The sequence below is a fragment of the Emydura macquarii genome, unplaced genomic scaffold, assembly GCF_026122565.2.
Source record: "Emydura macquarii macquarii isolate MOO-44397 ecotype Brisbane River unplaced genomic scaffold, CSIRO-AGI_Emac_v2 contig_2768, whole genome shotgun sequence".
Lineage (NCBI taxonomy): Eukaryota > Metazoa > Chordata > Testudines > Chelidae > Emydura > Emydura macquarii.
The window spans coordinates 28,835,302-28,859,828 of record NW_027132905.1 but is presented as its reverse complement, the minus strand read 5'-3'; the positions used below and the strand labels follow the sequence as shown (position 1 = coordinate 28,859,828).

The following is a 24,527-nucleotide window of genomic DNA, read 5'->3' as shown; positions in this document are numbered from 1 at the left end:
GCGGGCACATTGCACACTGCATATTGGTGCTGCCTCTGAGCCCAGCCCTACAAGACTAAACCACAGGGCCCAGTGCCTAGCGCGCCATGGGCCACTCCCGAATAACCAGCAGGAGGCCACCCTGTTGAGTTGCCCCAAAGGCCGCAGGCCCGTCTCAGTGCTCCCAACACCGTGGGCCAGCCTCTGGGCTGACGCATTCGCCCGCAGGACCCTGGGAGCCTGAGGCAGGGAAGGACAGGCGCTGTACCACAGCAGGCTAGCTGTCACCCCGCCGTCACAGACCTCTGGCAGCTCGTTTTCAACGTCTCCATGATGTCACTCTACGTTTCCGTGACGTAGATGCCTCTTGCGAGGACGTAATCGCGTGTTTCCATGACAGCACTAGCGCTCATGAGGAGAGCGGAGTAGGCACATGAGACCTTTTTCCTCAGGCAGCACCCCCACCTAACGCGGGCGCCTCATGCCCGCCCTGCCCCCAGCCGCAGGGGGGCCCTGATAATGTAGTTCAGCGGCAGGACTACAGTACCCAGGGGTCCCGCGCCACGCGTGCTGTCTCCGGGACGCAGAACGCCGCGTCCTCCTCCCTCTCCCCCGCCCGCCCTCCGAACAACATGGCGGGGCTGGGCAGCGGGGAGCGCTGGGCCGAAGGTAGCGAGCGCCGCGGCTCATGGGCGGGGATCCCGCCGGATGCGGGGCTTGGCAGTGACCGAGGGAGCTCGGGGGACGGGACTGGGCAGGGGAGGGGGCCCTGTGGGGGCTGGCCCCAGCTGGGCAGGGGGAGAGAGGCATTGTGGGGGCGGGGCTGGGGGAGGCACTGTGGAGAGGGGGAGGCGCTGGGAGTTGCGCAGGCCAGGGTGCCAGGGTTTGGGGAAGAGGTTCCTGTGGGTGGCACTGATGGTACATTACTCTGGGGGCTGGGCAGGGATTTGGGAGGGGGGCACTGTCGAGGCTGGGCAGGGGAGGGGGAAGTGGGAGTTGGGCAGGGATTGGGGAGGGAGGTTACTGTGGGGGTTGAGGAAAGGCCTATGGCTTGCATTGCATTTTTCTCTGCATACCATTTTGTGCACTTTAGCTCTGAAGCTGTAGTTTCCAGGCCATGCAGCATTTATATTCTGCATTATTAGTGATTTGCAATGTGTATTTGACTCTTGCCTTATGGATATAGCTGGTGAACTTTCTCCTTTGTTGTCTCTATTACTTTCTCTGTGTAATGTGTTTCTCGGCTATACCCCGCACACACAAAAAAGATCTCCATTAAAGATAATGGTTATCTGTGATGAAAGATGCATTTTTTTCTTACATGGATTTTTGTCTGTGAAAAGATGTTTTCATTTGAATGAATGTTAGAATTATTATTTATGCAGGCTGTTATCATGACACTGATTTAATCATAAAATACTTAAATAAATTTAAAGGCCGAATGGTAGCTATACAGTTGCTCTAAGCATGCCTAAAAAGCCTAAGTAATAAGCGATGTACTACATGCAAACAGTAAAAAAAAAAAAAATTATAAGCATTTGATCAAGATATTTACAAATGGGCTAGGACCAGGGATGCCTAGGCCCCTATTGGGCAGGGGCAATGTGTTCAGGCAGGTATTAGCAATGAACCCTTTAAAACTTTACTTTTTTAATACCCTTTAACAAACAAGTGAGATCCTTGCCAATTGCTAACTTCAGTGAAAAACCAATTTGAGACAGTTCACCCTTATTTCAAATCTTAAGCCAGATAAAGTTTCCAACCTCCTTTCTCCCTAAGGCCTTTCCTCACTGTCTCTTCCCCTCCTCCTTGATGACTACAGCTTTTCCTTTGAACCTGAGTTCATGTAGGTCCTAATTTTTGAGAATACTGATAAGTGGGGTGGGAAGGTCCATGATGGCTATTTTTAAGACAGTTTCTCTTTGTCTTATTTAAAACCATCTGCAGTTACTATTATTGGTCAGAGGCCATCTTTTTTTAAATCTTTCCTTATTTCATTAGTTATTATTTGAACCAGACATCCTCCCTCCTTCATTCCTTCTGGCCTTATGGCTTATTATTTTCAAGACCTTTCTTTTACTTGCTAGTTAGGGCCTTTCTTTACAACACATATTTCTTTAACCAAACTTATGCTAACTTTAATTCTCTAATTTTATATTTATTCAACAATGAAACATGCAGTGATGTGTCACTGCATTTTGGTAATACAGAACATTTATAACGGAGATGTGTTGCTTTGCAGCATTAATTGACGCGCTCAGAAGAAATGCATGCCCAACAGAGGAAAACAGTGAGAGTTCTGACTTCTGTGCTTGTGGAAACTGTATGAGAGTAAAGAAGGAGAAAAAGTGTGACAATGAGAGGGGTCAGGCATGCTCTGGAGAAGCTAGTATGACTTACACAGAGGAACAGTTGTATGGGGTACGAAGGTAAACAAACTATTTTCAGTAGCCTCTACATTAAATTGCATTGGCGGAGGGAAAGTCTAATGTAAGTGATCTTTTGCAGTTGACATTTGGTTACTAAAGTGCTGTAGTTCTGAGCATTTAATGTGCACTTGTGGTCTGATTGAATGGTTTTTATGGGAGGTGTGGGTGCTCTGCACCTTTTGAAAATTGGGCCATTCTACTATAGGTAACTGAGTGGTGCAAAATCTGCAATATCAACTATATTTTGAACCTTAATTTAAATTTCCTTGAGGTGTTATGAGTTTGTCACAAATAATAAACAAGTATGTCTATTATGAATATCTGTATTTAGTATCTAGTTAGTTTAAAATATGGAGCCATCGTAATCACAGGAGCGATATGCTTTATAATAGGTGATTAACAAAAGTTGCGGCACATGAACTGTTCCAGAGGGGTAGCTGTGTTAGTCTGTATACAGCAAAAACAACGAGAGTTCTGTGGCACTTTAAAGACTACATGAACAGAAGCTGATTTCCAAATGTTAATCACTTTGCCTTTCTAAATTTAACTGTGAATGTTTACAAAAAATACTGCAAGCAATTCATCCATTTTGTAATCTAATGAGTTTGCAAAAGATCATTTTAAAACAGCTGATTTTGTTTTTAAGTTACAGGAGCACAAAAATTTCCTTTTTAGATTGTTAGGTTTTAAACTTTATACGGTAAAACCAATTTTAATTATTGTTTTGTGGGGAGGAGACCTACCTCTAGCTGAGACTTGAAATTCTAAATTTCAGCCCAAGCTTACTTTTCCAGCTGAAACAGACTCCCTGAAAAGAAGGATTTGAGGAAAATAAGCGTAATTGTGTGTTTAAACTTAGGCTTTGTTCCTCTGCATGAGCAAGATCTCTGTACCTGTTGATTTTAGTGGGGCTCTGTGTGTATGCAGGTGTCCACAAGGGGCAATGCTTCACAGGAGTGAGGCTCTGCTCATGAAAATGATGAGGCATGGCTGAGGCAAGTTCATTCAGGTACTGTTCACCCTCCTGCCCCCTGCATTGTCAGTGCATCTCAGTTTTAACACTGCTATCCCTGAGCTGCTTGAGAGGATACTGAGGAAAGATGGTTCATTGGTTAGAGCACTAGTCTGAGTTGTGGGAGTTCTGGGTTCAGGTCCTGCTCTGCCACAAAAATCCTTTGTAACCCTGGGCCAAGTCACTTAGTCTTTCTGTGCCTCAGTTCCCAATCTGTAAAATGGGAATAATAGTGCTTCCCTACCTCATAGAGGTATTGTGAGCATAAGTACCTTAAAGATTGTGAGGTACTCAGATATTATAGGGATGTGGGCTGTATAAGTATCTGACATAGGTAGACAAACATTGTGGAGTGCACAAATAGAGGTGTCAATGGGGGACCCACCAAGCTCCTTTTCACTTGTTGATCAATGTCAGGATTTTAAATCTAGTCATCTCAGGTAAAAGTAACTTCTACTGCAAATGATACACATGCCTGGTATTTTGTCCTATATGAAATGAACCTGGTGGTGTCCAGTTCCTAATGGACAGGTGTTCAGGTTACGAAGTTATGTGCATGGTACAAATGGGTACACTTATGGCTTTCTCACCAGGGTAGGCAAGAGATTGATGAACATGGAGACTAAATTACACACCAGCCCGTTAGATGGGCACCTTTCAATTGAAGGTTGAGCTGAGTTGGTGGGGAAGCTTGCATTACCTCTGCCTGTGTTGTAACTGCTTCGTGGCTAAACAGAGGACTTCTGTTTCTAGGGTGCACAGCCTGGCACCTTTCATCAGCATTTATTTTTTGTAAGTGAATTTTAAGTGATACACATGACCACCACCCTGAGACAATGGTGTGCTTCCTCATGCAACATACAATCTATCTCTGCTGCTACTTTTTCCTTACTTTAAGTGCTGTCCATTTAGTATCTTGTAAAATTTTCTCTCAGCTGTATTGAAGGTAGGCATGCAGATAGGAAACAAATGACCAATTTTGTCTTTTTTCAGAATAAAGAAGTGTAGCAATTATTATGAAATTCTGGGAGTTGGGAGAGATGCCAATGAGGAGGATTTGAAGAAAGCTTACCGAAAACTAGCTCTTAAATTTCACCCTGACAAGAACTATGCTCCTGGAGCAACAGAAGCTTTTAAAGGTATCTGAGATGAAGTATGGTTTATTTTAACAAGAATCTCCCAACAGGGCTTGCTTCAGACTATGGCAGTGCTCCCTAGCTGAAGACTTTATAGAAACATATGCAGCTAGTAAGTTTCATAGGCAATGGCTGGGTGCATACAGTTCTCTTCATAAAATCCCACAGCTGCTTGACCAAGAGTTGTTTGCTAGGAGGAGTTTCAAAGTACAGACCTCTGTGAGAAGTAAGACGATAGTAAAATGAAAAGACATCCTAAATCCCTTTGAAGTTTCATAGTTGTGTTTAAGCAATATTGTTTATAATGAATTGCCCTTGTCCATTTGATCAACAGATTCCCTGGATGTCTTGTCACCCATTGTTCTGTATGCTAAATGTAACATTATGAGTTAAAAATTATGAAAACATTGAAAGTTTTTGTGTGTTGTTCTGATTCTCTGAATTGTATACTAAGGTTATATTATCTGTATCAACAGCCTTAGTATCTAAAGACTAAAATCTGTTTTACATTCTACTTATTATCTCCCAGCTATGGGCATGACTGTCTTAACACAGAACTTGGCAAAACTTTGCTTTCAATTAGCCAGTGTTAAGATAGAAAAGACATGAAGTTGCAAAGTTGTTTTTTTGGGGGGGGAAAAGGCGGGCAACTGGGGGTTGGTTTTCAGTGTAAATTTGCCTGTGAAAAATTTACTTCCAACAGCATTAGGGTGGTACAAAAATTATTAATTTTTAAAATCCAAACTTCAATGTTCTTTACCTACATTAATATTTAGACAGTCTCAATGTTAGGAAAAGCTATATGAGCACAACTTTAAAGACAAAGGTGTTACATACTTGGGTTTGTTGCTGCAGCTGTTTGACCGTAAGAGATTAATATCTGAAGATGTTAGTGTGTTCTGGGAGACATGATGGCTGAAAGGTTTGGTAATAAAACATGGGGTTTTTCATTTTTGGGGCACTCATCACCAGCTGACTAGCTGTATGTTGGCCAGCATGAAACAATTCTCATATTTCAGGTCCTGGTAGGCACCCGTGTGTATTAGTTTGTACCATTATTTTCAGTCTCAGTGAAGTGGCTACAGATTGAATAGGCATGGCCATGGACACCAAACTGCCCTATTAGTAGCTCTTTCAGGTCAGAGTTAAGTCGTGTGTAGAGAGGAAACTGCCAGTGATGTACTTATTCTATGAATAGAGGTTTTCATTCTCCAGAGCTATCTCAATGCCAAATATCATCTGGCTAATAGATTGCCTTTGGCCTTAAAAAGCAATTTGGGCAATTTTAGTAAGTGGAAGCTTTCCGTATGAGGGCAATTATTGTAAATTCCTTGATCCTTATTTGAGAATTCATTCTCCAAATGTTGTGATTGAGCCCTATTCTTGATAGAGGCTCCCAGGTGACTGGTGGAACTCCCCTAGCTCAAAACTGTGCCTTGAATGGATTTGCCAGCAAGTGGCATTTGTAAGATAATGGCCATCCCTCACCTCACCCTAAGTTCCTTTCTTTCCACTGGTGCATGAAGAGATCACTCTAACCCTGCTGCCATTCTCCCCAACCCCTCTGTGGCATTCTGTACACACAATTGCACTTGTTTAACTAAGGCCTTGTCTTCACTAGGGAATAGATGTATTTTCATATTTTCAACCCATGCTAAGATGACTTGTAACACAGGTTTAGTGAAGACAAGGCAGTTGTAACCTTTCAACTGACTGAGGTAAACCCTTGGAGGAGCCTCGTGTTTATCTTGACGAGCTGGTAGGATTGCAACACGAGTTAGCTTAACACAAGTTAAAAGTACATACCTTACAGGAAGGAAGCAGTGTAATGTAATTAACCGTATGGTGTGTGGACATGCGCTCTGTTTAAAGCCTACCATGTCACTAATTGGTTTCAGACTTGGTAAAAAGCTGTATTGCCACTCAGCCCTTTGACAGATTTCCAGAATGGTTTCTTCCCCAGTTTTCTAAGTGTTTTAACCGTTCCATATGCTATAGGAGATGTTTTAACTTCCTACATCTATCCCAGATGAGTGAGCACCATTCATCAGTGCTAATACCAGTGTTCACAAGAATAACTGAAAGGAGCACTCACTTTGCTTTAAGAGTGACACCTCCAATGGACATCCAATTCCTCTGGCTAGATGGTTGGATGTTGTTCTTTGTCCAGCAGAAAATGAGCCTCCTATCAAATTGTTGCTACTCATCTTATAAAATTCAGCTGATGAAAGGCATATTGACGTGAAAAGATGGCATGACACATGTGTAATGTTGCTCTCTCTTATCCTGCAGCAATAAGCAATGCTTTTGCCGTTCTGAGCAACCCTGAAAAACGATTACGATATGATCAATTTGGGGATGAACAAGAGACTTTCTGCACTCCTCGGGCAAAGAACTATGATTATTACAGGGAATTTGAAGCAGACATCACACCAGAAGAAATATTCAACATGTTTTTTGGTGGGCAATTCCCTACAGGTAGTGTTCTGTCTATTGTGTCTTTGAAGTGTGAAGAGTTGGAAAGTTGGCTTTATTTGATACTGCTGAAGAACCTAGCTATGTTTTTCAGGACAGTAAAACTCTATCATTAAAGTGTCAGTTGCTGTTACTCTCTTTAGATCCGGCAAAACTCCGGAGATACACAGTTTTAAATTGAGTTTGACGACTTCAGATTTTCAGATTGCAAAAAACCTATCCTAGCCTTTCTTTCTTCATGGGTGCTACTACCACAGCATTCCCACACGGTTCAGTAAGCCGTTTGTGCTACTGCTGCTCTGTTGTGGCCAGCTAGTACACTCCCAACCCCTGCCTATGGGCTCTAGGGATGAGAACATCACTAACACAGCAAGGGCTGAGACAGATTGAATTCCTTTTGGGCCTTCTTTTTAACTCCAACTTTAGCTGGCAAAAGTGTCTTTTCTCTCTCCCCATTGCCTGAAGCCAGAAATGGTTTGGAGGTGGGAAGAAAGTGCTTATCTGCAGGGATCAAGAGTGTGCTTGCCAACCGCATCAGCTAGTGCTGCTGTCACAGTCAGCTCACTGGAGTATATGCAGCTGTGCCATGACAGCTGCTGTCAGCGCTCCAGGTACAGTACAGTATTGCATAGATCCATAACCATAGATACATATGAGAGAAAAGCTCTGTACATTTGGCTTGTCTACAGCAGAAATAAAGAATGAACGTTCGTAGCTCTGCCTTCAGATTTGCTGGCATCACCACATATCTTTAACGTAATTGGGCATAGGATACATTATACTTAGAGCTTGGGGAGGGGCTAGCTACCCGAGTACATACCTAGGGTTTTGGATGTGAGCATACTTAGGGCAGCTAGTCCCTTGTGCCTCTGCAGCTTCACTTCTTTTTAGCACCCTGACTTGATTAGAGCTGACGTCGGTGTGTGTCAAGCTGGAATTTACACCTCCTGCTCAAAGTGTGGACGTACCCATAGATTCAAGACTTGCAGCAATGCTTTATGCATATCTGAATCCAAAGTTTTTTGACTTAAAATAACTAAAAATGGAGATTCCCAAATGAGTAGTGAAATACACATGCAGACTTGGGTTAAAAATAATACATTTTAAAGATGCACTGGGTAAAAAGTGTTTCTTCCTGCTGAGATTGGAGTTCAGGGATCTCTTGATGACACAGTATTTAGCACTTGCACCTTCAGTGTCATAAAACATTAACACAGTAATCAATAACACCTAAAGCGGAGAAGGGAGCTTCATTACTTACACGGATTTTAATTGATGATTTAATATAGCATAGTTGATCTAAAAGCCTCTCCAAGTACTCTACACAGATTACCAGCATATTTACAAACTCTGGGCCAAATCCAGCATGATGCAAACTGGTGTAACTCCCATTGACTTTGCTGGAAGCTTACACCAGTGACTTTATCCACTACTGAAATATAGCCACGTCTGGCACGTGACAACTATTCAAGAGCGCATAGTAGTTTAGGACAGGAAGTAGAACAGCATTTAAAACTGCAGGAGGAATTTAGGTGTTAGCGATGCCAACTATAACAGGTGAAACAGAGTACTGAACTCAGCTCTTGACAGTTAAGTAAGCGAGGGTGTTACAGCTTTTGTGCAAAAGAAAAATAAAGATGCACAGGGATTTTTATTACAACTCCCTGTTAAAACGATCTATGATTTTTAGAACATTTTTTTCTTCCTATTCCCAATACGACTAAACATCTTCTTGCAATTCTTTTACAAAGCTGAAATTTTGTACATTTTTGTCTACTTCCAAGCTTAAACGAAGCTTAAAACCATTTTGGTGTTAAAACTAAATCATAACTGCCTCCAAAAAAACTTTTGAGATGAACTTTCTATACTTTTTACAAGCTCCAAAGATTATATTTCTCTTTAATTGAGGAAAACCTATTCATCTGTTGTGGTGCACATTTACAAACCCCATGTGCACCAAAACGGTTTGAAGCTGCAGCATAGTTTCATGATGCATGACTGTCTTGCTAGGCTTTTGGGGAGTGAGAGTTGAAAACCTTTGGAGATCAGCAAAACTCATTTGCATAACCAAAGTTCTACACCTGACTTTTTCTTATGCTGGTAGGGCATTCTGTGTGAGGGCCCTGGGATTCTGGAACTACTATTTGGGGTCCAGGGCACCTGCCCATGGCTAAAAGCCCCTCCTCCAGCCTAAGGGGAGGAGCTAGTGAGTCTGGGACTCAACTGATTATGGGGGACAATGAATGAAAAAACAGGAACGGGCGTGAAGGTCAAAGGGCTAAACAAAGGGAACCTGAAGGGGAACACTGAGCAGAGATTCTGGGACTTGCTCTCTCCATTCGTTTTGAAATATTCTGAACTTGATGACCTTCTGTGCATATGCCCCCCCCCCCCCCCAAAAAAAAAAAAAAAAAAAAAGCCACTGATTTAATTGGGTTTTGGAGAAGGGGAAGGTATGGACCCAGAGGCATTAGTGGTGGAAAGGAACACTTTTGTTCCTTTCCATTTGCTGGCCAACTGAGCCCTGGTGTACAGTTAAAAATTTAGATTGATCCCTGAGTGCCATAGTGAAGCTGACCATGCTTCCAGTGTGACAGGGCGAGGTTGATTGAAGAATTCTTCTGTCAATGTAGTTGCAGCCACTCATGGAAGCAGATTAGTAGCATCAACAGACAGACCTCTTCCATTGATGTAGGAGGTGTCTGTGCTACAGTGCAAAGTGGTATGGTTTTAGCACTGCAGCTGTGCTGCTGTAGTGCTCAGAGTGTAGACCTGCCCTCAGTTAATTTATTACTGTTTGTTTAATACTGCTAGTAGGCTGAGTTTATGGTACCGATGGAGTTGTATTTCTGTGATCATAATTAGGACAAACATTTTGAATTTGTAGCCTCTTCTGCAAAAGAGTTCTGAATTTAAAAGGAAAAAGCATAGCTATTCCAGTATTCATGTGATGTAAAATCCATAGCTTAAAAATTGGAAGAGCTTTTTGAAATAACCATTTTGATCAAAATGGCTTGTGTGTCTTTCTTCCCCCATCTTAGAAGTTCTAAAATAAATCAGCTCCATACTGTGTCTTTCTTTAGCTTACAAGAAAAGAAAGTTCTGAATTGTATTCTTTATCAAGGACCTACTTCTCCTTAATCTCCTCCCTCATTATAAAATCCTTAATGAGGCAATAAAGAGTTCAAAGAAAGAGAACCGAAATGAGTACAGCAGGGAAAATTTAGTAATTAAGAGCACCATAATTTATGGACTGAATGATAAGGCACATATTTAGAGCCTCAGGTTCAATACAAAATAGTCTCTCAAGGAAATGTTAAAACGTCTGTAAAAGTAGGAGTTGCAGTATAAAAACCCTAATGGGTCTATGATTTATTTTAGAAAATTGAGATTGTTTTGCACCAAGTTCCCCCACACACACCCCTCCCCGGTTCCCTTTCTTTTGCCACACCAGTGTCCCAAGATGCTGCATACTGGCTAGCTCCCATGTGGTATTTTGGAATTTCAGTTCTGAGGTGTATTATTTGAAACTTATCATCTGACCTTTCATGACTATGTCTGGTAACTCAGGCCATTTACTATATGGTTGGATAGCCAACTAGAATTTCTGAGGAATAATAGATGCCTGCAATTGAATGAAAATGGCTAGTTCACCTCTTTGGGTTTTTTTAAACAGGAAATATTCATATGTTTTCAAATGTAACACCAGACACCCACTATTATCGGAGACGACACCGAAATGAGAGAGCCTGGACGCAGGACAAAGAGGAGGAAGAAAACAGGCCTCAGGTATCGTGGGAGGGAGCTGTTAGCTCTAAATATTTGTCATGGGTACATTGTGTGCACTTGAAGTTTATACTGGTTTCAGCAGTGTTCCTTATACTTAAAATAGGGAGTGCCCCAAGAACCAGTAATATTTCTGCAGTCAGAATGGCGTTTTTATGTGGGACCACTATACTTGTCTCTTTATTTAATTGCTACTTCCAAAATGTATTTTATTGTGGGGGAATCAGAAAAGAGCTACGGTCTTTCACCAGCTGGTCATCAGTTGAAATGGATCAGAAGTGGCTGAAAGTCATTACCATCTAATGGCAGTTGTGTAGCCTAATGGGAAATAAATTTGTGGGGTGGACAGACAAGTGTTCATATCATATACTATTGCAGTGAGCATCCTTGTTGGTAATTCTGATACAGAGACGAAGATTGAGGTGGGTGGGTAGGGCAGTATAAAAAGAAACCTATGGTGTTATTGTGCGAGCTGTTTGTTTTGGAGTAACAGAAGACTTTGTCCCTAGAGCTGTCACTGTTTCACCTGCATTAAATTCACTTAGTTTGAAAAGCATATTCAAACAAATAAAATAAAATACATATATCTAGTTCCAAAGTATAGTATGTAGTGCTTATTAACCTGTAACATTCTTAAGAGTTTCAGTCATTGGGTAGAAAATAAATCTTAAGTATTTGATGGGATTTGAGAAACAAGTATTGTAAAGTTTAGAAACTGAAGGGAACCTGTAGATGTAAACTGTATCCAGGCAGGGTGTGTTTTGACCTGCATTGCCTCCTGGCAGCACAGTATGCATATACTTTTTGAGAGGATAGTTATTTGACTTATACATGGAATTGTGCATTAAAGAAACTTTGTGAAAATGTGATTTGGAGAAAATATGTATATATTTTTAGAAACTTAAGTTTATTATTTTTCTAATAAAGGTAATTTTGAAATTTAACTAGTTTGAAATTTAAAGGTTACGTTTTTTCTCTAAACTCAAGTGTAGTCTCTGTTCTTGTTGTCTGTTTAGCATCTGATACATTGTCTACCTAGACACCACATCCCGCTTTGTATGAGCGAGTAAGTCTTATTCCCATTTCTAACTTTTATCTACTAACTGTGGTTGTCCTTTTCAGAATACTTACTCTGCATTTATTCAGTTGCTGCCGGTTTTGGTAATCATTGTTGTGTCAGTTATAACTCAGCTGATGGCCACTAATCCACCATACAGCCTGTTCTACAAATCGTAAGTTCAATTTTTAAAAAAAAATTTTTTATCTGGTCCAGATTACTTGGGATGGGGAGGTAGAGGAATGTTGGACTTAGTAGAGAATTCACTAACTTCCCTCTTGCTGTATGCAGAAAGCATTATCACTTGATAATTAAGTGATGGGGATATTTCCCTATATTTATTGTTTGATTTTCCTAGGCACTACCATAATACAAAACAATCAAAGAGCACGGCCCCATTGTGACAGGCCCTATACTGATTATGGAGCAAGATTTAAGGGGAGTTGGAATAAGTAAATGGGAAAGAAACCTAAAGTACTGAATGCTCAACCCAAGAGGGAGGTTCTTTGTTAACCGGGAATAAAATGAGTTTGAAGGTTTAGGCAATTGCCTCTTTTCAGTTTTGTAATTTATAAAGCAACTAATTCTCTGTTTGCAACAAAATTTCCCCCTCATTTTGGGGCACTGTCCCTCGTTATCTTCTCCTTCATTTGGGCCTTGCCAGTGCTGAGAGTTGTTGGTCAGGGGATGATCTGTAGCATGTGTGAGAGAAGGGGCATAGTCACAAAGCGTTCACTTCTGATGAAATCTGGTGTTTGAGGTCTGGGTTTGTCCCCTTTGGCGGCCAGGGATCCTGTTTCAGATTTCAGTGGGGGCACAATTTAGGTCCCTGGCAGCTGTTAGACTGACTTTTACCTTCAAAAAGTCTATTTCAGGAGGATTTTTTGTGGTTATTTCCTATATTGTTGTTAAACAATTTATATAGGATTACTACAACAAAATCACCAACAGAGGACAAACAGGAAAATTTTAAAGCTAAGCAATCTGCGCCTTGGACCCAGTACCAAATAAAAACTAACTTTCAAGCTTATAAAGCAGCAAAGTTTAGAACACACAGGAGACAAATACAGTAAAATATTATTGATCCCACAGCCTTGATGCATCAATCTTTTAGTCTTTACACAAATAGCAGTGCAGTCACACAGCAATTTAACACCTACGGCTGCTTGCCTGACATCTCTGAAGCGACTGATGTAGGATCACCTGTCTTTGATTTTTAAAATACAAAAGCGTGAAAGTCAGTCATAATATCATTCTTTTTAAAACCTTCTTTTCATCTCAGTACCATCTTGGCTTAGTTAGAAGTCTCCAACAAAAAATCAGTCTTCTTAAGGCCTTGATGTAAAACATGTTTTGCGTCCATTTTAAAAATGACAGAAAAACATGAACTTCAATTGCTGTTTGTTTGACAAGATAACAAAAGTGAAGGCTGAATGATAAAATAAATGGGCGTGGAGGGAAGAAAGAAACTTAAAGCTGTGCATTTGCATTGTGATACATTTCTTGGCAAGCTCAGAGTGAGGAGTCAGCAGTCTGACATTCGTCACATACGGGAACACATAACTGTGTGTATTAATTAAAGTACATTTTAGGGGCTACTGAGATAGCATCTAGCCTCCTGGAACAGAGGCGAATTCTGAGATCTAGGGGCTTCTTCAGAGAGAGATCACAAAAACATCACATGAAGGAAGAAAATAGCCCTGTGCCACAAGGCGACTGTCAGGCTTGTTGTGGGTTGTATCCATCCCCACCCCCTTAGCAGAGACAGCCCTCCCTGGCAGCTCACAGGTAACAGGCAGGATACGTTTCACCAGGGCTCCTGTTGTGAGTGGCTTGCTCCCTGTCCACCTGCATGGGGTGGAGTTTCCAGACTTTTCAGTGAAGTTCTGGGGGTTCTGCTGCCTGCCTTTCCCAGTACTCACTCCCCTGTTCTAGCACATTCTCTTCAGCAGGACAGATGCCTGGCAGCCTGGATGCTGCTCAGCATGCAGGAGGGCACACAGCCCACTGGCTGTGCCAGAAGCAGATGGCTCCTGCTCCAAGGTGCTGGCAAGCCCAGGAGCCCACGAGTATGAGCTCTAGTCCTTAGGCTTCCCACAGATGCTGCAGCAGGATGATGAGGCCCAAGGTGAAGCTTCTGTGGAAGGGCTTTGCTTTCAGCCGCTGCATGCTTCCTTTATCTGCAGCTGGAACTGAGGCACTCCATGGGGGGAGGGAGAAATTCTCTCCCTACCCCCCCAAAAAGGGTACCTCTGAGCTTGGGCTCACGTGCTGTATGTTTCCATGGGGTGGTGTTTTTCAGGCTGCCCAAAAACTCTTAGCACTGTTACCACAAGATGTCAGCATGCAGCAAGATACCCCTCAGCAAGTCTTTGGAGTTGTGCTAATCCCAGCCCCCACTGAAACACCCCCGGCGGCTCTCAGAATAGGCAGTCCCTCCTGCTGCCTCCATGCCCTTCAGCCCTGCACGTAGGCACATGTGCTCTTTCTCTTAACCTTATCTTTAGGGATTAAACTCCTAAAATCTGTTTGGTTTTTTTTATTGGAGAGAATAAAAACCCCAGGACTCATGAGAGAGGAAGAAAAGAGGGATTTTAATAAACAAAGAATGAAGTGCCAAACTGAACTATGGAAGCAGGGAGAGGCATGTCAGACGGAGTGTGACCCTCCCTTCTTGACTGCTTGCTCCTCATGCAGGGTGACAATTCTAAAGATGCAAAGAGATAAATGAAGAAAATTAGAAAGAAGAAAGTGGTTTAAGCAAGTGGATGAGGCAGAAAGGCTAGCTCCACACAGCTCCCATGACTGCATGGCCGTTTCAAAACATTAGGAGGTGGAACCAGGATCTCCCCTGCTTAGTCAGAATTCCACAGGAATCTGTAACTTGCCCTGATTTGCCTAAAGAATATTATGTGAGGCAGTGGAAATTTAAGTGGAATGGGCTATATAACTACAGTCACATTGCATCCTCAAATATTTGGCCATCTACCCTGCATACACCCTGAGGACTGCTGTCCTTTCAAGTTTGTCCAGTCATTTCTCACTGATGTTGAGAGGAGGCTGCTGGAAAGTGCAGGAAAACAAACAAACAAAGTGGTGTTTTGGCTTTTTGATATTTGTTCTAATATCTTGAAAATGACTTAATCAAGTTACCCAAAACTCCCCAGAAAAATGCAGTGTCTCATTAATGCATACTGTACTTGAGTATGGGCAGTGTCAGTTCTCAGTCTGCTCCTTTTAGATTTCATTTTAAATCTCTCTAGATATTGTGTCTTTGTGTTTTTTCTAGCCAGTCGTGTTTATTTCATCAGCTCTGTTACAAAGGTGCAAGGTTGATTATGGAACAGGGAGATGTATAATTTCTTTAGTGAATGGTTGGGGGTGCTGTAGTTCTGCAATAGCTGCTCTGAAGAAGTTACAGGTATTTCCTGCTGGGAATATTAGAATGGATGAGCACTTCTCTCTCCTAGCCTTTTTAAACATTCCTTGATATTTCTGAACTCCTCAAAAACACATTTGTCTCTTTGCTGTTGTCACAGGTCTATGGGACATACTGTTCCTAGAGAAACACAAAACCTGCAGGTGCCTTATTATGTTGATAAAAACTTTGAAAATAGTTATAAAGGAGCAGAACTTCGAGAGCTAGAGAAAACTGTTGAAAAGGATTATATAGACTATATCCAGACCAGTTGCTGGAAAGAGAAACAACAAAGTAAGTAATCCTTATTATTTGTAAGTGTGTATGTACACATCACATAAAGTCATAGCATGGCTTTGCTTAAGAAAGTACTTCCATTATAAGCCCTAGTTTACAGGGGTATATAACTTTCTAAACAAATTACCTTTGCACTAGCTTTTGTCACACCTGCTCTCAATGCACTAATGAATTTGTTGTTGAAAGCTTGACACAGTTTGCTTTGGCTAATTTTCAGAGATGAGTGTGTAATGTTTTTCACCAATAGAGACAGTTTTTTCCAGGTGTTTTGTTTTACACTTGGATAACTCAGAGTAGCAATGTTTTAAACATGAAATCCACTGCATTTATTCATCCAATCTTTGACAGATTCAGAAAAATTTTGAAAATGGCTTGCACGTACGATGTTATTCTGTACCAACTTTTAAAGACACAGAGGCAGAACGTATGTGCTTATTCGGATGTGTCACCTTTATTTGAATCTGAGGTCATGTTTTTACCACAGTCCTGTGGCACTAGCTCTTGCTCCCAGCTAACGTGGAAGAGCCATGTGAGGTGCCTTGCGGAGTGGTAGCCACCTTCCTGAAATGTCATCTGGTCCAGGTGCTTTCCCTTGTCACATCTGCTTGATGGCTGTGATGGTCTTATATAAGGTGGGGGTTAGTGCAAGTTCTTCTTTTAATGGGCATTGTGTAAGAGCATTGATTGCTTCTCAGCAGGGTGGATAAAAATCAATGATTTTTTTTTTTTAAATAAAAAAAATCCAATTTTTTAATTTAAATCGGATTTGATTTTTTTTAAATCAATAAAATACTAAATTTCTCTAGTTTAAAAAATAACAGTTACAATTAAATCTCATCATAAACATGCTAAACTGACACTTACAGTCTCATAAAAATGAATTAATGGCTCTAGTCTGTCCAGCCTAACTACCAGCTCTTACTTCTTGAAAGTTCTGGGCTTTCAGTTTCTGTTTTTCAGCAGACTAAAGTGACATGTGCAAAGAAAGACACAGGCTGGATAGGACTTGTTGTTGTTCTGTGCTTATGTGGTTGTGGAGCTGGGCCCAGCAAGGCAGATGAGTTAGTTAAGACACAGTCTTAAAGACAGAGAGACACAGGGCGGAGGCAGAGTAGAAAGGAATAGTGTAGTGGATGGAAAGACAAAGAGAAGACATTATTCAGTACACACACAGCTTCCTCTATTCCCCCACACTTTTGCCACAGAAAAACTGTCATGGCTTCTGGGAATAAGAGAGATCCTATCCGGGAATATTTTGAAGAAATTCCTTCCCTGGTTAAAAAAGGAAAACGTGTCTAGTGTAAGTGATGCAAGAAAGAGATGCAGGGCCTACTTGCAAGAATGAAACATCACAATGAAAACTGCTTATTGGGAGAAAATGATGTGGATGAAGGTGTGGATACGTCTGAAGAACAGTGTGGATCAACTGGTTAGTAACTTAAATAATTCACTTTGTAATACATCATTCTTCAAGACTCTCTCTATGCCTTTTAGTAGAAGTGTGATTTTTAACAAGTAAATTCCCAAGCTGTTTGCTATGTTGGATGTTGCTAGAAAAAAAAGTTTAGCTTAGCTAATCCTTATGGCTTGTTTAATTAGTTATCTAGGTTTAGAATCTATCACCCAAGTATACAGTACAGAAAGCTGCAGTAAAAGAAATCAAGAGTTGCCAGTTGCCACTGGGTGTCATTTTCTTATTTTATATTACATAATACATGCCCCTTATTTTGGAACATCATGGCCACAGACCATAATGGTGATGCCATAAATCTATTCCCTATTTTACTTCAGCATAACTCAGCTTTCCCAAGGGAACCCCATCCTATACTTGTTTTCTCAAAAAACAGAAGTGCCAGTGAGTTGAATGGGGCTTACTCCAAAGTCTTTTAGCTTTTTTGGTAATTTGGAATCGGATCTGCATCCTTGCTGAAAAAAGGGTAAATGATTAACTGAATAATAGAGTGAGAAGAACTGAGAAGAACGACTATTTAAAATCATTTTTGAATTTTGTTTCAGGATTCCAACTGCAACAACTTCAGAGTCATCCGTTGGTACTTTTAGCAGCAGTGCTGCAATTAAACGTATTTCAGACAACAAAATAGTATCAGTATCAGTAGTAAGCAAACAATTTCAATCATCTAATAAAACCACTACCATGGATGGGTTTGTAGTAAGGACCAGCAAATACCAACAAGACGCCATAGATGAAAAGATTGCTCTGTTCATTTATGCCACAAATTCTCATTTTTCATGTTGTTAACAACAAACACTTCATTGACATGCTTGAGTCCTTACAACCAGGCTACACTCCACCTGGTAGAGCAGACACTGGTGGAAGATTGCTAGATACTGTGTATGAGAAGGAACTTGAACAGTGTGCAAGAAATAGTGAGGGGAAATATGCCAGTTTAAGCCTTGATGGGTGGAGCAATGTACACAATGATCCAGTAATATGTGCCTGTGTGACAACAGAAGATGGGGTTGCATATCTTTCAGAAACAATAGATACATCAGCAAATGACCACACAACAGAATATTTAAAAGTGACAGTGAAAGCTGTAATAAACTGTGAACAAAAATTGGACTGTCATGCGCGCAGTCTTATCACAGACAATGCTGCAAACGTGGCAAAGATGAGAAGATACTTAGAAGAAGAAATGGAAGGATGCTCTTTAATAACATAGGGCTGCAGTGCCCATTTAATGCATCTTTTAGCCAAAGTCTGAAGTACGTCTTCTCCAGGAATAAAAGAAAATGTTGTTGAAGTCGCAAAATGCTTCCATAACAACCATTTTGCTTCAGCTTCACTGAAGAGAGCAGGCGGATCTAAACTAATTCTCCCTCAAGATGTTCAATGGAATTCTGTGGTTGACTGTTTTGAACAATTTATTAAGAACTGGCCTATTCTCATAAAATTTTGTGAAGAAAATCATGATAAAATAGATGGAAGTATCTCATCCAAAGTATCTAACATTGGATTAAAGAGGAATGTAGAGCATATGCTCAGTATACCAAAGCCTATATCCATAGCCTTAAACAAACTTCAGAGAAATTGTTGCTGCATTGCTGATGCTATCGAAATTTGGAAGGCACTTCAAGAGACATTGAAGAAATACCTCTCCAGAAAGCTAAACGGTAGGCAATAAAGAAGCGAATGGATCAAGCACTACCTCCACCTCATTTTCTTGCAAACATTCTTGACCCCAGATATAAAAGTAGATGCCTAACTTTTGAAGAAGATGATGCTGCCATGGCATGGGCATCTCAAAATCACTCCTCAGTTATGCGAGTCATAATAAATTTCAGGGCTGGAGTGGAACCATTTAAACAGTACATGTTTACTTATGATGTTTTGAACAAAGTCACTTCCCTGAATTGGTGGAAATCATTAGCCAGGCTCCTTGAAACAGAGTTCCTTCAGTTGCTAGCCCAACTTTTCACAGCAGTAGCTTCCTCTGCAGGTACAGAGAAAATATTTTCATTTTTTGGTATTAGTCACTCAAAGCTAAGAAATCAACTGGGAGTTGAAAAGCAGGAAAACTCGTATTTCTGTTTGTCTGTGAATAAAAATGACAGTGGGATTGGGGAAGATGAGAGCTAGTTGTAGAAGTTTTAAGGACAGCGTACATTTAGTATTGTCTATTTGTTAAAAATTTGAAAATTAAAAAAAAAAAAGTTTTAAGGACAGCCGTCCGCCAGCAACTGAGGAGACTGCTGCAATTGCAAATGTGAAACATTTATGTAACATTTTATATTTTATTAAACTAAATCTTAGTGCTATTGTGTTTGTGTGTGAGATTTAGTTCTTACCAGTCCTAATGTACTGCTGCTGTGTCTGCAGCTTGACACAGGTAATGAGTATTATGTACTATATCCTAAATTAATAAAAATCAAGTTATCTAAAAAATTACACAAAGTATACCCTCCTAGATGTTGTAAAATGCTGTATTGGGTTGCAAATTAACATGTTTTATTCATCAGATTTGTACCATTGTTTAAGAAATATATGAAGTATCCGTGGGAAACTTGATTAAATCAAGATTATCTCTTGATTTAAATCAATCCACCCTGCTTCTCAGAAATGTTGAAAGGGGGTGATTAAGAAGCAAACTGAAATGTTTCATCCATGTTTACACCTGGTGCCATATACAACACAAACGCCAGCAGAAAAGCTTTTGGTGTCTTTGCAGTCTGCTGCCAGTTGTAACTCTGCAGCTTCCTTTTCTCATCACTGTTTTTGTCATTTGCCGAAGTCTAGTCTGAACCATGGTTTTTGCTTAGCGATATGCAGCCTTCTTACCTGCTGAATCCTTGTCCTCTACATAGGGTCGATGGGTACATGCAGTGAGTTCAAGAGCTAACATATTTTAGGTCATTCTCAACAAACTAGTCCTGATGTTTCCTCTTAATGAAGCAGAAAACTTCAGCAGCCATATTATATGTTGTGTCCCCAGAATGTTTCCAGGCTTTCAATATTCACTGAGGTTTCCATAACTGAGGGAAATTCTTCCATGTGTTTCTGTTGGAATTCAGACTGTTTGCCAGTTTTCCAGGCTTGAAATACGAATTTTCTTCACTGGCTTGAGTTGCCATCTGTTTTACTTGAGAGCAATACAGAGGAACATTTGACTTCCCATGAGTCTGTGGGCTGACCAGCAGTTGGTACCTGTCATGACACAAGTGAGCCTGACGTGGCAGGGATCTCATCATTGTACAGTAACATATTTATGTGCCAGTGTTTTGAATAAAGATGCATCTAGATCATATACTTTTTGGCCTGTTGAAACATTGTTGGTGATGACTAGGTTGTATTCAATGTATTTGGAAAGTAGTAGCTGTTAGGCCGTCATGGAGTTGGTAATGCAAACTCTCTCATTGCCCCATGATGCACTGTTACAACCACACCTTGCATTAAAATTGCCTAAAATGATCAGCTTATTGTTACATGGGGCCAACCTGATAGCGTTAGATAGAAGTCCTCCGTAGCCTCAGCTGGATAGATCATTATCTGTGCACATGCGCTGAAGACAGAAGCATAATCACTGTAGGCAAGGCCAGTGCACAGGGGCATAAGTCTGTCACTATCACTCCGTGGCAGTGACTCAAATCTGCAGGCAATCAGAGTGGCTGATAAACCCCACACCAAAGCATCTGCATGCATCCTCAGATTTGCCAATCCATTGAAAAGTGTAATTAGCACCCACTTTGTCTACTTGCAACTCACCAGAAAGTCTGGACTCACGGAGCACAACAGTATCTGTATTGTACTGTGCCAATACTCTACCGAATAAAGTGGTCCTAAACCCGGGTCCGTTGCTCTCTTAAGGAGAGTGTGACTAGTCCAAGTTGCAGAATTTGAGTCTTCCTTATGTTTAGATTGCGGAAAAGATGGCTGATCAGTCACGTGCAACATTTTGACAGGTTTGGGTGGAGCAAGCGTTTATTAGGAATCTTTCTCCAGCCCACTGCCCTTAGCCTAGATAAGGCTTTTCTGATGTGGGAAGGATACAAATGTGGCATTTGCTCCAGCTACAACTAATGATGAAGGATAAGATTTGGTCACAGTTCCGTGACTTTCCAGGACCTCCATGACTTCTGGGGCAGAGCTGTCAGCCCCTGGGCTGCCACCAACCAGCTGAATAGCTGGGCTGCCCGCTGGAGCAGTGGGTCTGGAGCAGCTGCAAGCCCTGTATCTCTGTTTCCCCCTCACAATCCCCGCAGGTGGATATTTTTAGTAAGTCAGTCACAGGTTGTGGCTTCTGTTAATTTTTGTTTATTGCCTGTGACCTGTCCCTGACTTTCACTAAAAATACCCATGACAGAATCTTAAATTTACTGATGACCATCACTCCCGGGCACCCTGTGTGCAGGATTGTGACTAAGGACTTCCAACAGCATCCTTTGCCTGTCCCTGTTGCCATGCCCCCTTACTGCAGATCTTGGATTAAGAGATTGCAGAGTCAGTGTTGCGTTGTTGAATCACCTGTACTGTGATTGGGTTGTGGAGGAAAAGCTCCAGTCCCACTCTCTTCTCCATGCAAGCAGTGTGCCCGTTTGGTACAGAAATTGAAACAGTAAGGCAATCAGCGTGGATGCAGGTTTAGGTTTGGAGTTTTTTCTAGCAAATGTCGTTGACCCCTCATGGTTCTTCCATCTTTCCAGAGTCACTTTTGGAAGGGCAATTGCATGTCCCTATAGGTTGTAATTGGCTGTAGGCTTTTTTGATGGTGACCTACCTTTGCGTGGTCCCATATTGCCTTAAGGCATCTGTGGCATTTTATAAGGCATTGCATATTACTTCAGTTGTATACTGGAATACAGGTTTGAGTCTTTTCCTTTTTATATAAAAAGATTTGGTAAATTGACTTAGTGCTGGTGAAAGGTGCCAGATGGAGAGCCCCGTGCTGAAGACTAAAGTCTCTGTGCACAGAATGTGGTACACCAGAGGCTGTGGCAGTATTAGTGTGTCTCATCTGTCCCACTCTTGTGCTTCATGGGTAGGGGAACATATCAGTCTCCATGCACCTTTCAGTCCTTTGCTTCAGTTAAGTCTATCTTGAGTTCCCAGCTATGTCCAATCCTGTCTATCTCTGGACAGGAAATGGTAGTTTTGGTTTCCAAGCCTGAGGTGTTAGTTGAGTCTGCTTGTCTTGTGCTGATGATCCTGGTTTTATCATTTCTCATACCCTTAAGATCTATAGCTGCTGTTCCATGCACTTTCTTGATTAACCAGCACCGCAGGACCTTCAAGTTTTTAAACCAAGAAGAACAGCATCTTCCTTACATGAACATTCTTCAGCATAAAATTGTTTAATAGATGTACATCTTAAAAATTTGTGCTGCCAGATACTTTCAGATCTGTTCTTGTGAATGGCTTTCAGGACAGTTACATTAAACACGTAACTGCTGATCTCTTTCATGTAATTCTACAAAGGTCTCTTGAGCTAAGAAATGCCAAGCTGGAAAGGGATGCAAGCGCTTCGGAGGCCAGGAGTAGAATTCAAAAGCACCTTAACAAATTAGAGAATTGATCTGAAATCAACAAGATGAAATATATAGTTGCAAAGTACTAGGCTTATGAAGGAAAAATAAGAAAAAGACATCGTTACAACATGGGGAATAACTAGCGAGGTGAAAGTACTGCTGAGTAAGATCTGGGGGTTATAGTGAATTGATTATGAATCAGCAAAGGGATGCAGTTGCAAAAGAGACTAATATGCTGGGTGTATTAACACAAGTGTCATATGTAAGATGGGGGAGGTAATTGTCCCACTTTGCTTGGCACTGGTGAGACCTCAGCTGGAGTACAGTGTCCAGTTCTGGACTTCAGGAAAAATGTGGATAAATTGGAGAGAGGCCAGAGAGGCACAGAAGTGATAAAAGGTTTAGAAAACCTGACCTATGAGGAAAGGTTAAAAACACTTGGCATGTTTAGTCTTGAGAAAGGACTGTGGAGGTAAGGACCTGATAACAGCCTTCATATATGTTAAGGGTTTTTTATAAAGAGGACAGTAATCTGTTGTTCTCCATATCCACTGAAGATAGGACAAAAAGTAATGGACTTAATCTGCAAAAAGGGAGATTTATGTTAGATATTAGAAAAAACGAATACTCTAAGGATAGTTAATCTGGAATAGGATTCCAAGGAAGTTGTAGAATCCCCATCATGGGAGAGTTTTAAGAACAGACTGGACAAATGTTTGTCAGGGATGGTCTAGGTATACTTGGTCCTGCCTCAGTGCAGAGCGGGTGGACTCAATGACTTTTTGGGATCCCTTTCAGCCTTACATTTCTAAGATTCCATGCCCCAGAACATGCAGCAGGGTTTGCAAGTTTAAAAGGGTCTGAGAGTTAGAGGGAGAAGATCCAGCTCTGAACATTGGTTGCAAATAATCTTCCACTCAGTATTTTACACTTGTATGTAAGGTTTCAGTCCAAAGCACTTCATAAGGTGAGGTTGGGGAGGGGATGCCAGCCAATGTATAGTACACTGCACAACGGTGGAGAGAAGGAATGTGCCTGTTGCTGACACAGAATGTGCTGTGTAAACAAGGCTGCAGAATCCAGTAGGGCTATACATATTATGAGATGGCAACAGTTAGTTGCTCCATAGTTAAGGTTAATAGATTTTAAGGCCAGAAGGAACCGATGTAATCATCTAGTCTGACCACCTGCATGACGAAGGCCTTAGGACTTCCTTGAATTAATTTCTGTTTCAAGTTCAATATGCTCTAGTTCAACTACAGCTCTCTCTTAAAATCAAAATTAGATGTTTTTCTAACATGGCCAGTGATGGAGATGTCACCACAGCCCTTGTTAAGTTGTTCCAGTGGTTAAGTACCCCCACGGTTAAAAATGTGTGCCTTGTCTCTAGTCTGAATTTGCCCAGCTTCACCTTCTAGCCATTGGATCTTGTTATGCCTTTGCCTGCTAGATGGAAGAGCCATTTATTATAACATTTCTGTTCCCCATGACTCAGACAGTCATCAAGTCACTCCATAACCTTCTCTTTGATAACCTAAGCTTGTAATAGGAGCCAGATCCTCAGCTAGAGTAAATGGTAGAGATCTATTGACCTCAATGCAGATTTGCAGCAGTTGAGGGTCCAGCACGTTTAAAGCTGAATTTTACACCCTCTCTAAAATCCACATACATAGTTAATTTGAGAGACGTTTCCTAGGACTACTATGCCCAGCAAAGAAAAACATTACAATTTTGCCATTCTGTTAACTAAAGAGCAAAAACATACACTCCCGTAATTAGCCATGGTATACGTTAGAAACACATCTGCAAATGTATTTACAGTGTTTGAGATTAGCAGTAGCCTGAGGATACCACAGTAATTAAAAACTGTTTAAGAATGATTATCATCTGGTCTGGTAAGCCAGTAATGAATACAGCTGCGACTGTGCTAACTTTAGTACAGCCAAGATTGTAA

General features: G+C 41.2%; 1 protein-coding gene across 2 annotated transcripts in view; it reads left to right on the top strand.

Annotated features, from left to right (window-relative positions):
- The first annotated feature begins 533 nt into the window (after positions 1-533).
- The window catches only part of DNAJC18 (DnaJ heat shock protein family (Hsp40) member C18), a 32,382-nt gene continuing 8,388 nt past the window's right edge, over positions 534-24,527 (top strand). Inside the window, exons 1-9 of one of the 2 annotated variants that reach the window (XR_010923396.1) lie at positions 534-648; positions 2,222-2,408; positions 4,414-4,559; positions 6,849-7,034; positions 10,708-10,820; positions 11,940-12,049; positions 15,414-15,586; positions 16,795-17,018; positions 17,606-20,268. Coding sequence is in view for 1 of the 2 variants with exons in the window: in XM_067566811.1 (XP_067422912.1) it covers positions 612-648; positions 2,222-2,408; positions 4,414-4,559; positions 6,849-7,034; positions 10,708-10,820; positions 11,940-12,049; positions 15,414-15,586 (952 nt within the window). In the remaining variant the exon portion in view is untranslated. Of the gene's footprint in view, positions 649-2,221; positions 2,409-4,413; positions 4,560-6,848; positions 7,035-10,707; positions 10,821-11,939; positions 12,050-15,413; positions 15,587-16,794; positions 17,019-17,605; positions 20,269-24,527 lie in introns of those variants that run through there. The other variant, XM_067566811.1, reaches the window with a different exon arrangement.